The sequence below is a fragment of the Diceros bicornis genome, chromosome 32 (assembly GCF_020826845.1).
Source record: "Diceros bicornis minor isolate mBicDic1 chromosome 32, mDicBic1.mat.cur, whole genome shotgun sequence".
NCBI lineage: Eukaryota > Metazoa > Chordata > Mammalia > Perissodactyla > Rhinocerotidae > Diceros > Diceros bicornis.
In genome coordinates, this window is record NC_080771.1 from 19,714,452 (window position 1) to 19,727,127 (window position 12,676).

General features: G+C 47.3%; 1 protein-coding gene across 1 annotated transcript; it reads right to left on the minus strand.

The window, feature by feature from the left end:
• Positions 1–8,297: 8,297 nt before the first annotated feature.
• On the minus strand, positions 8,298–12,676 carry DPEP3 (dipeptidase 3). The gene is made up of 10 exons (XM_058528631.1): positions 12,214–12,676; positions 11,788–11,914; positions 11,186–11,315; positions 10,955–11,096; positions 10,635–10,704; positions 10,347–10,523; positions 9,961–10,045; positions 9,358–9,433; positions 8,732–8,867; positions 8,298–8,637 (listed from the first exon to the last, which is right to left on the minus strand). Exons 1-10 carry the CDS (start codon positions 12,507–12,509, stop codon positions 8,404–8,406), a joined length of 1,473 nt encoding a protein of 490 aa, XP_058384614.1. The 5' UTR covers positions 12,510–12,676; the 3' UTR covers positions 8,298–8,403.

Below are 12,676 nucleotides of genomic sequence, written 5' to 3' on the forward strand. Positions count from 1 at the left end.
ACATCCGTGCCCATCTTCCTCTACTTTATATGTGGGATGCCTGCCACAGCATGGCTTGATAAGCGGTGCATAGGTCCGCGTCCAGGATCCAGGCCATGAACCCTGGCTGCCAAAGTGGAGCACATGAACCTAACCGCTACACCACCGGGCCTGCCCCATCCAACACATTTTTTGAGTAAAAAATGAACAGGTGCCCCGCCTTGGTCTTCCATAATGCTCCACAAAGTTTCCTTGTAGCTTCCCCATCCCACGCAGCCTCTCTCCTCAGGCATGGGTTGAGGAGATGTCTGGGGGAGATAGGCCACTACAGTCCAAGTGACAACGTTAGACTCTAGGGGACTCTGTGGCTAGGATACAACCTCCCTCATACCATTGACTGACCAAGTAGCCTGTAACATCAGGGTACTCACCGGCAAAAATAACTTGACAGGCAAAAAGAAAAAGACATTTGAGGAGCCCAGACATTTCAAAAGAATTATATAATATGTGTATATTATACAATATGTGACCTGTTGTGTCTGGCTTCCTACATTTAGCACGTCTTCAAGTTTCATTCATATTGTACTTTTTCTCCATTTTTATTTTACTCTTTTTCTGAGATTTCTGTTGTGCAGATATTAGAACTTCTGTTTCTATCCTCCATATCTCTTTTCTGTTTTCTCTTTCTTTGTTTTTTCTTTCTTCTTTTGGGAGGATTCCTTAATTTGGTCTTTCTAATTTATTAATTCATTCTCAATTATAACTTTCTGCTATTAGATCACCTATTGTGTTCTTTGTTTCAAATATTGTGGTAATTTTAATACATGGTCCCGTATTTCTTTGATACTTCTCCTATCCAGAGATGGGTTCCATGCCTCCCTACCCTCTCTTGAATCTAGGCTTTGTAACTGCTTGACCAGTAAATATGGCAGAAGTGATGCTGTGCCAGTTTCCAGGCCTAGGCCTTAAGAAACCGTCAGCTTCTATTCCCTGCATCTATCAGGAAAATTATTAGAACACATGGATCAAAAATTCAAAATTAGCCTAATAAACATATTACAAAAGATAAGGGAGAACATTAGCAATATGAAACAAGAAAATATAAAAAAGAACAAGCAGAAATAAAGAGTATGAAAAATATAATTATTCCAGTGATCTATTGCTACAAAACAAATTACCCCAAAACACAGTGGCTTACAACAACAATCAACAAGAACATTTATTTGCTTACAAATCTGCAAGTTGAGTAAAGCTCGTCTCTACTCCACATGGCATCAGTTGGGGTTGGAGGATCCACTTTTAAGATGACTTGCAGGGGCTGGCCTGGTGGCTCAAGTGGTGAAGTGTGCGTGCTCCGCTTCGGCAGCCCGGGGTTCGTGGGTTCGGATCCCGGGCGTGCACTCATGCCCCGCTTGTCACGCTGTGCTGTGGCAGTGTCCCGTATAAAGTAGATGAAGATGGGCACAAATTTTAGCTCAGGGCCAATCTTCCTCGGCAAAAAAAAAAAAAGAAAGAAAGAAAAGAGGAGCATCAACGTCGGATGTTAGCTCAGCGCTGATCTTCCTCACACACAAAAAATAAGATGACTTGCTCACATTACTAGCAAGTTGTTACTGGCTGTAGACTAAGAGCTCAGTGGGGCTATGGACTGGGGCATTGGGTCCTCTGCATGTGGACCTCTTCATGGGCTGCTTGGCTTCCTCATGGTGTAGTGGCTGCAGTCCATGAGTAAGCATCCCAAGAAGCAAGGAGTAGAAGCTGACAGTTTCTTAAGGCCTAGGTCTGGAAACTGGCACAGCATCACTTCTGCCATATTTTACTGGTCAAGCAGTTACAAAGCCCAGATTCAAGAGGAGGTGGGGAGGCATAGAACCCATCTCTGGATAGGAGAAATATCAAAGAAAACCATGTATTAAAATTACCACAATATTTGAAACAAAGAACACAATAGGTGATCTAATAGCAGAAAGTTATAATTGAGAATGAATTAATAAATTAGAAAGACCAAATTAAGGAATCCTCCCAAAAGAAGAAATAAAAAACAAAGAGAGAGAAAGGAGATAGGGAGGATAGAAATAGAAGTTCTAATATCTGCACACTAAGAATCCTAGAAAAAGGGTAAAATAAAAATGGAGGAAAAGTACAACATGAATGAACCTTGAAAACATTATGCTAAGTGTAAGAAGCCAGGCACAAGATGTCACATATTGTATAAATCCCTTTGTAAGAAATATCCAGAATAAGTAAATTCATAGAGACAGAAAGCAAACTGGTGGTTGGGGGGAATGAGGGATGGTGAGTAAGTGCTTAATGGGTGTCGGGTTTCCTTGTAGAGTGATTAAAATGTTTTGGAAGGGCTGGCCCCGTGGCTTAGTGGTTAAGTGCATGCACTCCGATGCTGGCGGCCGGGGTTCAGATCCTGGGTTCGGATCCCAGGTGTGCACTGATGCACCACTTCTCAGGCCATGCTGAGGCTGTGTCCCGCATACAGCAGCTAGAAGTATGTGCAACTATGACATACAACTATCTACTGGGGCTTTGGGGGAAAAATAAATTTAAAAAAAAATGTTTTGGAACTAGATAAAGGTAGTGGTTGCACAACATTATGAATGTACTAAATGCCACTGAATTATTCACTTTAAAATGGTTAATTTTATGATATGTGAATTTCACTTCAATAAAAAGAAATTGCTAGAACTATAGGGAGAAACTGATAAATACACCATCACAATGGAAGATTTCAACACAGCTGTCATGGTTACAAATAGGTCAAGAAAAAAACAGCAAAGATATAAAATATTTTAAAAATACAATTAATGAACTTGACCTAATGGACATGTATATAGTTCTACATCTGACAACAATTGGAAAATTCCATATTTTTGTCAAGTATACTTGGAACATTTACAAAAACTGACTACTGATTGTAAGGAATACCTCAACAGAACTTCTGTTTCCAACCATGATGGCATAACAGGGCCAAATTTACCTTTCTGTGGAAAATAAATAGAACTCTTGACAAAATGTATAAGACAATGGTTTTCAGACATTTGACAATAAGCGGTGCAGGACTGTGATCCCAGATGAAAGGGAAACAGATGAAATGAGCCCTATGATTGAACTAGCTTATTGCCTAAAGATAATTTCCAGGCCACAGTGTGGGAGTGGAAGGAGGAAGGGAGAACCTAAACAGAACCCAATGGTCTTGCTGAGTTGAGGAGAAAAAAAAAAATCACTATTTGGGAAGACCAAAGCAGCTAAAATTTGCAGGGAAGAATACCATGGAGGAGGAAGCTGCACACAAAGAGAGAGATCCTGAGATTTGTAGAGGGTCTGCTTGAGTCAGCCAGAGGATTGATCTGTACATACATAAGAGGGAGCTACTCAAGACCAGAGAAAGAACCACTGGAAAGAAGTAGGCTAGACAATTCCTGGCGCTCACACAGTTTATGTTCCCACTAGCTAGAGTGAAAGACCTTTTAATACATGGGACATTAGCTACAATCTTCAGAAGGGCATTGCCTTAGTAGTCGGGCTAACTTAGCCCCAGATAAAATAACAGTTGTCCTGACAAAAGATTGAGGTCAACCTGTAGAGGCAGGATAGACTCATCTTCCCCCAAATTTGGTTCAGATGTCAAGACTGATAAGGCTACACACACTCCAAGAGGGTATAGAAACATTTACTTTAAAAATAATGTAATAAACAAAAACCATTGAACTCTATACTTTAAATGGGTGAACTGTATGGTATATGAATTATATCTCAATAAAACTGTTTAAAAACAAACAAAATTATGTAATTCTGTAATTAACTAAACAATTCTAATATTTAGAGAATCGTAGGAGGAGAAGTGGGGAATAAGAGAGCTAAAAATCCTCATTTTTCAAATTGCGGAGTCAATAAATCATATCTAAAATTTATGACTAAAGAGCTGGCAGTTAGAGATATTATTTAGAAATATGCGGGGGGCCAGCCCCGTGGCTTAGCAGTTAAGTGCGTGCGCTCCGCTACTGGCGGCCCGGGTTCGGATCCCGGGCGTGCACCGACGCACCACTTCTCCGGCCACGCTGAGGAGGCGTCCCACATACAGCAACTAGAAGGATGTGCAGCTATGGCATACAACTATCTACTGGGGCTTTGGGGGAAAAAATAAATAAATAAATAAGTAATTAATTAAAAAAAAGAAATATGTGGGAAAATACCAGTAAATACTAATAGTTATAATAAAGTGTTGAAAATGGTTGCTGGGAGAACAGAACTGGAGAGTGGGGAGTGTTGGGAGGGGGTGGGAGAAGGCTGTTCACACTATTTAACAACTCAATGTATGATCACAAAGTAAACATCTAAATAACCACCACCCAAGTCAAGGTACGGACATGGCCAGGACCCCAGAAGTTCCTTCATGCCTCCTCCAATTACCACTCTATGTCTCCCCACCAACTGCAGGGCACTTTTTTTTTTTTAGGTCTTTTTTTTTTAAATTGATGACATATAACATTGTGTAACATAGGCATTTGTCTGATAATGACCTGAATTTGATGATAATCCCTTTCTTGTTTTCCTATATAAAGACACAACCTGAGCTTGTATCACTGAATGTTAAGTTTAGTCTTTTCTGTTATTTTTTTTACACTTTTTATTGAAGAAAACTATCCATACAGAAAAGTTCACATACCATAAGTGTATATAGCATGCTGAATGTTCACAAAATGAACACACCGATGTAACCAGCACCCAGATCAAAATACAGCACTCTGTCAGCAACCCAGAAGCACTTCATCATGCCCCCCTTCCAGTTATTACCTCCCCCAAGGATAACCCTAAGCTGACTTTAACCCTAAACTGACTTTCACAGCCTGGATCAGTTTTGCCTGTTTTTTTATTTTATATAAATGGAAAAATATGATATGTATTATTTTGTGCTTGGCTTGTGAGGTTCTTACAAGTTGTTGTGTGTAACCGTAATTTGTTCTTTTTCATTGCCATGTACTATTCCATGGAGTTAATACAGCACAATGGATTTCTTTACTGTTGGGTTATTTTCAGCTTGGAATTATTAAAAATAGTGCTTCTCTAAACATACTTGTTCATGTGTTTTGGTGCACATGTGTGCAGGCATTTCTGCTGAGTCTGTAGGGAAAAAAATTGCTAAATCCTTGGATATACGCATGTTCAACTTTAGTAAGTAATGTCAAACTGTTTTCCTTTTTTCTTTTTGGTGAGGGAGACTGGCCCTGAGCTAACGTCTGTGGCAATCTTCCTCTACTTTATATATGGGAAGGCACCGCAGCATGGCTTGATGACCAGTGCATTGGTCCGCACCCAGGATCTGAACCCGCAAACCACAGGCTGCCAAAGAAGAGTACGTGAACTTAACCACTACGCCACCGGGCTGGCCCTCAAATCAGTTTGCACTGCCACCAGCAGGGTGTGAGAATGCCTGCTCTTCCACATCCTTGCTAACAGTTCATCTGTTGAATTTTAGTTATCTTCATTACGAGTTTTATTTTGCATTTCCTTAGTGGATAATAAGGTTAACTACCTTCATATATATATATTTTTTTTGTGAGGAAGGTCAGCCCTGAGCTAACATCTATTTCCAATCCTCCTCCTTTATTCCCCAAAGCCCCAGTGGATAGTTGTATGTTATAGTTGCACATCCTTCTAGTTGCTGTATGTGGGACGCGGCCTCAGCATGGCCGGACAAGCAGTGCGTCGGTGCACGCCCGGGATCCGAACCCAGGCCGCCAGTAGCGGAGCACGCGCTTAACCGTTAAGCCATGGGGCCAGCCCCTACCTTCATATTCTTATTGGCCATTTGGATATCCTTTCTTGTAAAGTTCCTATTCAGATGTCTTGCCTATTTTTATATTGGGTTGTCTGTCTCTGGATATAAGACCTTTGTCAATTATACATGTTGAAAATTTCCCCCACTCTGTGGCTTGCTTTTTCACTCTTTTTAATGGTATTTTATGATAAACGTAAGTTATTAATTTTAATATAATCCAATATATCAATCTTTTCCTTTGTCGTTAATGCTTTTTATGTTCAGTGTTCCTATGCTGATGTCACAAATATATTTTCCTACACTACCTTCTAGGAGTTTTATTCTTTTGCCTTTTGCATTTGGATCCATAACATATTCAAACTAATTTTATTTTGTATGTTGTATTCTGTATGGTGTGAGCTAGGGGCTAATATATATATATATATTTTTTCCCAAATGGATATCCAATTGCCCCAGTTTGTCCTTATGGGTTCATCCTCATTTTCCTCAATCTCACATCCAGCTCTTCCTAATTTCTGGCCCGGCAGACTTAAGACCCAATACCAGATACACAGGTAACAAAGAGCCTTGCACAGATTTTTCCATTGGCTCCTACATTAGCATAACGTCTAATCCCTATAATAAATCTCTTATTTTACATCATTCATAGTGGATCTACTTATCTGATCAAACACTGACTGATATAATACTCTTAAAGTGCGAAGACACTACCAAATATCAAGACTTGTTTTAAAGTAGCCATAATTAAGACATTGTGGTATTGGGGCCAGCCCCGTGGCCTAGTGGTTAAGTTTGGTGTGCTCCACTTTGGTGGCCCGGGTTCAGTTCCCAGGGGCGGACCTACACCACTTGGTGGCCATGCTGTGGCAGCGACCCACATACAAAATAGAGGAAGACTGGCACAGATGTTAGCTCAGGGAAAATCTTCCTCAAGCAAAAAGAGGAAGATTGGCAACAGATATTAGCTCAGGGTGAATCTTCTTCAGCAAAAAAAAAATAAGTAAATAAATAAAAAGCCATTGTGTTTTTTTTTTTTCTTTTTTTTTTGAGGAAGATCAGCCCTGAGCCAACATCCATGCCAATCCTCATGGAAGGCATGACTGGACCTGGGCTAACATCTGTGCCTATCTTCCTCCACTTTACATGGGACGCTGCCACAGCATGGCCTGACAAGCGGTGCCTCAGTGTGCGCCCGGGATCTGAACCCGGGTTCCCAGCAGCAGAGCGCGTGCGCTTAACCGCTACGCCACAGGGCCGGCCCCAGACATTGTGGTATTGATACTACAATAAACAACTAGTCCATATAAGTGGAAAAGAATTCGAAAATAGACCCACACAAATATAGACATGATTTATAACACAGGTGGCACTGTAGTCTCTCTTTCTCCCCATTTCAAGTTCCCATGGAAGGAACTTAGATCTGGCTCTGGCCCACCCTTGTGGATCAGGAGAGTAAAGTGGCCAAAGATGGAAGGTCTGTACATAAGCCAAGAAGATGGCACTACTTTCCTTTTTTTTTCAAGTTTTTTTTTTTCTTTTGAAGACTTGATATTTCCCCCTCCATTAAAAAATCAGAGGACCTTAACTGAAAAATCTAAAGTCTTTACAAACTTTATCTCTCGATATTTCCAAAGTTACTGTTTATTCTATAAATGGTATCAGCTTCTTAAAAAAACAAATTTAGGGGCTGGCCCGGTGGCGCAAGCAGTTAAGTGCGCATGCTCCGCTGCGGCGGCCCGGGATTCGCTGGTTCAGATCCCGAGTGCACACCAACGCACCGCTTGTCAAGCCATGCTGTGGCGGCGTCCCATATAAAGTGGAGGAAGATGGGCATGGATGTTAGCCCACGGCCAGTCTTCCTCAGCAAAAAGAGGAGGATTGGCAGATGTTAGCTCAGGGCCGATCTTCCTCACAAAACAAAAAAACAAAAATTTATTTCACTTAGCATAATACCCTCAATGTCACCTCAATTCGAAAAAAAAAAAATTTAAACCTTTCAGAGAGAAACTGGGAATGCACCCACCTTCACTGTCTGTGATGGGATAGACACTGAATTGGATTCCTTTGTGCTCTTCTGTGGGCTCAGGCTTTTTTTTTTTTTTTTTTTGTAAGGAGATCAGCCCTGTGCTAACATCTGCCAATCCTCCTCTTTTTGCTGAGGAAGATTGGCCCTGGGCTAACATCTGTGCCCATCTTCCTCCACTTTATATGGGACACCGCCACAGCATGGCTTGACAAGCAGTGCGTTGGTGTGCGCCTAGGATCTGAACCAGTGAACCCCGGGCCAACGCAGCAGAAGTCAGGCACTTAACCGCTTTTGCCACCAGGCCGGCCCCTGGGCTCAGGCTTTTAGCATAAGAATATGGTGATATGTCTCTGCCCTTCCTGAGAGAAAGAAAGCTGGAGGCCAATGGGAAACACTCACCTTGAGCAGTTGGGGCTAGACCACAAGACCCCTCACCAACCAAGAGCCCACCAGACCCCCTCCCCCTGTGAAGAAAGAAGGACACTCACACCTGGCTCCATGCTCAAAATGTTTATTCTCAGCATATGCTTGTGCCTGGATGACTAGGAGGGGGACTTTGTGAGACTTTGCCACAGTGACCTCTGGAGGACTGGCCAGGTCACCAGACTCACAGAATGAAGACTGAGAAGGTGGCAGCAGCCATGAGGCCTAGAATGAGGTGTGGGGAGGCTTTTGAGGGTGTCTGGAGAACCTGATTGGTTGGCCACTTGGTCGCCTCCAGGTGTGTGGTCAGATGTTCACTCTGAGGCTGAGATAGGAGGTGGGAGTGGCAGGACCTGCCCACCTGCCGGTCTGGAAACTCATCCTCCACAGGGCTCTGCCCACTGTTTTCCTCTCTCACCTGGGGGTGGGAGTCAGCAGTCAGTGGCTCCCACAGAGCCCCCCTCACCTGCTCCAACAACTGAACCATCCTTTTGCCCAGCCCAGCATAATACCTTTTCCACTTGTCTGAAGACCCGCAGCAGATTTCCACGAAGGACACCCTGGAGCTCCTCCTCACTCCAGCCACGCCTCAGCAACTCTTCTATCAGTACCGGGTATGTGGACACGTCCTCCAGCCCCTGAGGGAACCTGTGTAGCCGCCAGCCGGCCAGCTGTGGGACCTCAGCCCTGATCCTGGTCTAGGGCCCACTGTCCCACCAGCCCCCGTCACATATGGGAAATTGAAGGCCATGTTCTTTAGGCTACTGAATGCAACTTTGGAAGCTCCTTGAAGACTGGGATTCTGCAGCATCTACCTGCTGAGCAGATGATCAACCCACAACAGATCTGCTAGGCTGGGAGTGGAGCATGTGCTGGGCAGAGGAGCTCTGCCCTGGGGGAGGGGAGTACTTAACGAGTGTGATGACCTGGAGTGGGAGTGGGTCCACTGGGCCATAGAAGGGACAGGGAGAGCCCAGGCAACAGGCCCTGGAAGTGGGGAGATATCATGTGGGCTAGAAGACCAGAGCCTGTGGTCAAGGCCTAAAGGATGGGAGGACCACAGGATGGGGAACTGAGACTGAAGGACTGTACTCCCTGGTGTACCCTTGCCCAAGAAAAATCCCAGGCAAACACTCACCGGCCAGACCCATCATAATTTCCGCCAATCCCGATGAACTCTGATCCAATGACTGCCCTGATGTAGTCAAAGTGATCTAGGGGGGTGGGGATTAGTGATAGGCAGCTCTAGGCTGGAGTTAGACCCTGAGACCAGCCGTGGTCTGGGGAAGCTCAGCCCTGGCCAATTCCCTTTCCCACAGCACTCCAGGCCATAGCAGCTGACTCCACAGAACTCCTAGCCAGTTGTGAGTTCTGAAGTGGCTACAGGCTGGACATTGGACCTAGAGTGGACCTCAGAGCCGCCCCTTTGGACCTTTTCCTGCCCAGGAGTCACCCTGCCTCTGGGTTCCTTGAGGGCCTGGTTGGGGCTCTGCGTGTCCCGTCCAGAGATGTGGGAGCAACAGTGAGACTCAGAGGCAGAGGCAGTTGCTGCCCTCAAACCCATTAGCATTGACTGTGGCCCCAGATCTGGGTGGTAGTGAAGAGCTGTGTCTGCTCCCCTGGGTCGTTGGCAGGTCTGCCCATTGCCCAACAGGTGTGCTGGACTGCTGGAGCTGGCCTGAGGGCCCCAGCAGCCACAGGCCCAACCTAGAACCACCCAAGGAGTTAAAGTGGGGCTCACCTGCCACAGTGGACACATTAGCAAACAGGTTGCACTGCAGCACCCCCATGGACAGCGTCACCATCACAATGCCACCATTCTTCTTCTACAGGGATAAACAGATGGACACTCAGCTTGGCCATTCTGGCCTAATGATCTGCCTCCTGTGCCCTGGGGGTCCTGGTAGGACAGTGCTCAGTCCTGGCTTCAGGGATTGGAAGAGGCCTTTCTGGGTTTGTGGGTCCGTGGGTGGAACTGATTTGGCCTTGAGTTTAAGAGATGGGGAGGGTTAACCAGCCTTAGATCCAAGGGTAAGTGAGGCCTAGGCTGGTAGCTTTGTTCAGGATCAAGAATCTTTGCACGAAGCATGCAAAGCCCTGGGTTTGAGGGCTGGGGTGGCCACTCACCAGAAGTTGCAGGATGTCATCGGGAACATTCAGCAAATTGTCGCACACAGCCCTGGCAGCTGAGTGGGAGAAGATCACAGGAGCCCTTGACACCTTCAGGGCTCGCCGTGCCAAGGTGTCTGACGCATAGGACAAGTCCACCATCATGCCCAGGCGGTTCATTTCCCCTATCACCTTCTGCAGGGACAGTTTTGGGGTTTTTTTTTTTTGGCAGGGTGTCAGGGACACATGTGTGTACACATATCTCTAGGGAACGGGCAGGGTAGGATATGGAACAGGACTCCTCACCTCACCAAAGCTTGTCAACCCGCTGACGTTGGTGTAGATGTGGTATTTAAACTTGGTGGAACTCTCTGCCCTGCAGAACAGCCAGGGGAGGGGAATCTAGTGGGCCACACCTTGGCCATCAGAGCCTGGGGGCTCTGCAGTCCCTCTGTTTGTCCATCCATCCCACCTCCACAGGGTGAGGGGGCAGGCCGGCTACTCCCTGGGAGTGTGAGACCTGCTGGGAGTCCAGCCTCCCTCTGTGGACCCCTCTGTCCTCACCTCTTTGGCAGTTTCCCCACCATGCCGTCTATCATTCCACCCTGGCCAGATGCTATGCTTACCAGGGTGTGCTGCAGGCGAAGGTGAGTGTTAGGTAGCGCACTCCCAGCAGATAGTAACTGCGCAGCACAGAGAGACTGCTGTCCAGTGAATGACCGCCCTCTACACCAATGAGGCAAGCCAGCTTTTGCGTGCTGTTCAGACCTAGAAAAGGGTAAATAATCAAGTGGTCAGGGCCTAGGGCCAGAACCACCAGAGTGAGCCCCTGACTATCCCCCCATTTGCAAGCCCACCTTCCGCTGAGGTCACAAGCTCCAGTTCAGAGTAGGAGGCACACATGCGATGAATGAGGTCAATCTGTTCCAGTGTGAGGCGCACGGCATCCTGGTCCTGGGTCTGGCATGGAGCATAGGCTGACCAGAACTAGAGGTAAACCCGGGGATCCAGAATGAGATTAGGGTGGTCTCCAATGCCCTTGGCCTGCCACTCCTCCTCAGCCCCCAAGGTACTCATTTGGGTCAATAGTCCCAAGTGAGGCCCTACATGACCCCATGCTACCTTGATGACTATTAAGCTTGCTGCCAGCAGCCAATCTGTGGACTTGTGACACATCATCCCCTGCTGTTTGTCCATGTGCTACTATGTGAAGGCCCCAAGGGCAATCCACCTTGTCCTTTGTGGTTCCAGCAGCCCCCACACTCACCAGGTCACTTTGTGTGTGTCTCCACAGAACCTGGGCAGCCATGTGGCTGGCCTGTCTTGGCCTCCAACCACATGATGGCACATTGCATGTCCTATGATACCTAGTCACCCAAAGGCCTGCCTACCCAGGTTTCTGTGGCCCCAACATTTCTCAGCAGCCACACTGATGGCACCTTGTGTGTCCCTGTGGTACCTGAGCACCCACGAGGCCATCCCTAAGCTTGTCCAGGCTGGTCTGGCCGCGACTGAAATTACGCAGGTTAACATCTTGCAGCCTGTTCTGGAAAAGCTGTCTCAGGAGCAGGGGCAGGTGGTTGTGGCTGTGGGTGTCAAGATAAGGTTAGAGTGGGTACACAGCCTCCAGGTCAGGCAGGACATGTCAACATGCCCAGGCCTGGCTTATCCCACCCCACTTTCCCACATCACACAGATAATATGGAGACCTCCTGAGGTACAGCTTTGGGTGGGGGTAGGGTGTCCACCAGGAACTGGGTAACGGGAGGAGGGGACCCATGGGTGACGTGAGGGGGCCTCCTCACTAGCCCTGCATGCTCAGGATCCCCTTCCCTACCTAGGGGTGAGTTGAACCCCCACCTGCCCCCACACCGCACCTACGCACCCATCCACGAGCGGGAAGTCGCGCATCAGGGCGTGCGCGCGCTCCCGCAGACTCCAGACACTGGGAGTGCCTGGCGTGGCCCGGGCGGTGGGGGTGCCTGGCGTGGTCGGGGCGCTAGGGGTGTCCAGCGCTGTCGGGGCGCTAGAGTTTCCAGGCGCTGTCGGGGCGCCGGGGGCGCCCGGCGTGGTCTGAGCGCGGGTTACCGGCCGCGGCAGCAGCAGCGACAGCAGGAGCAGCAGACGCAGCGGAGGCCGCCAGCCGAGCGCGCGGAGACCTTCGAGGACCACGGGCCGCATGCTTCGCAGGACCTGGCAGGCCGGCTAAAGGGGCCGGTCTCGAGAGCCTGAAACAAGCGGGCAAGGGGCAGAGGGGGACAATGGGGTCCCGACCGTCGATTTAGATGACCTAGCGGCGCAGCCTCGTGAGGGAGCTGGAATCAGGACGCTGGAACAGACGCGCAGGG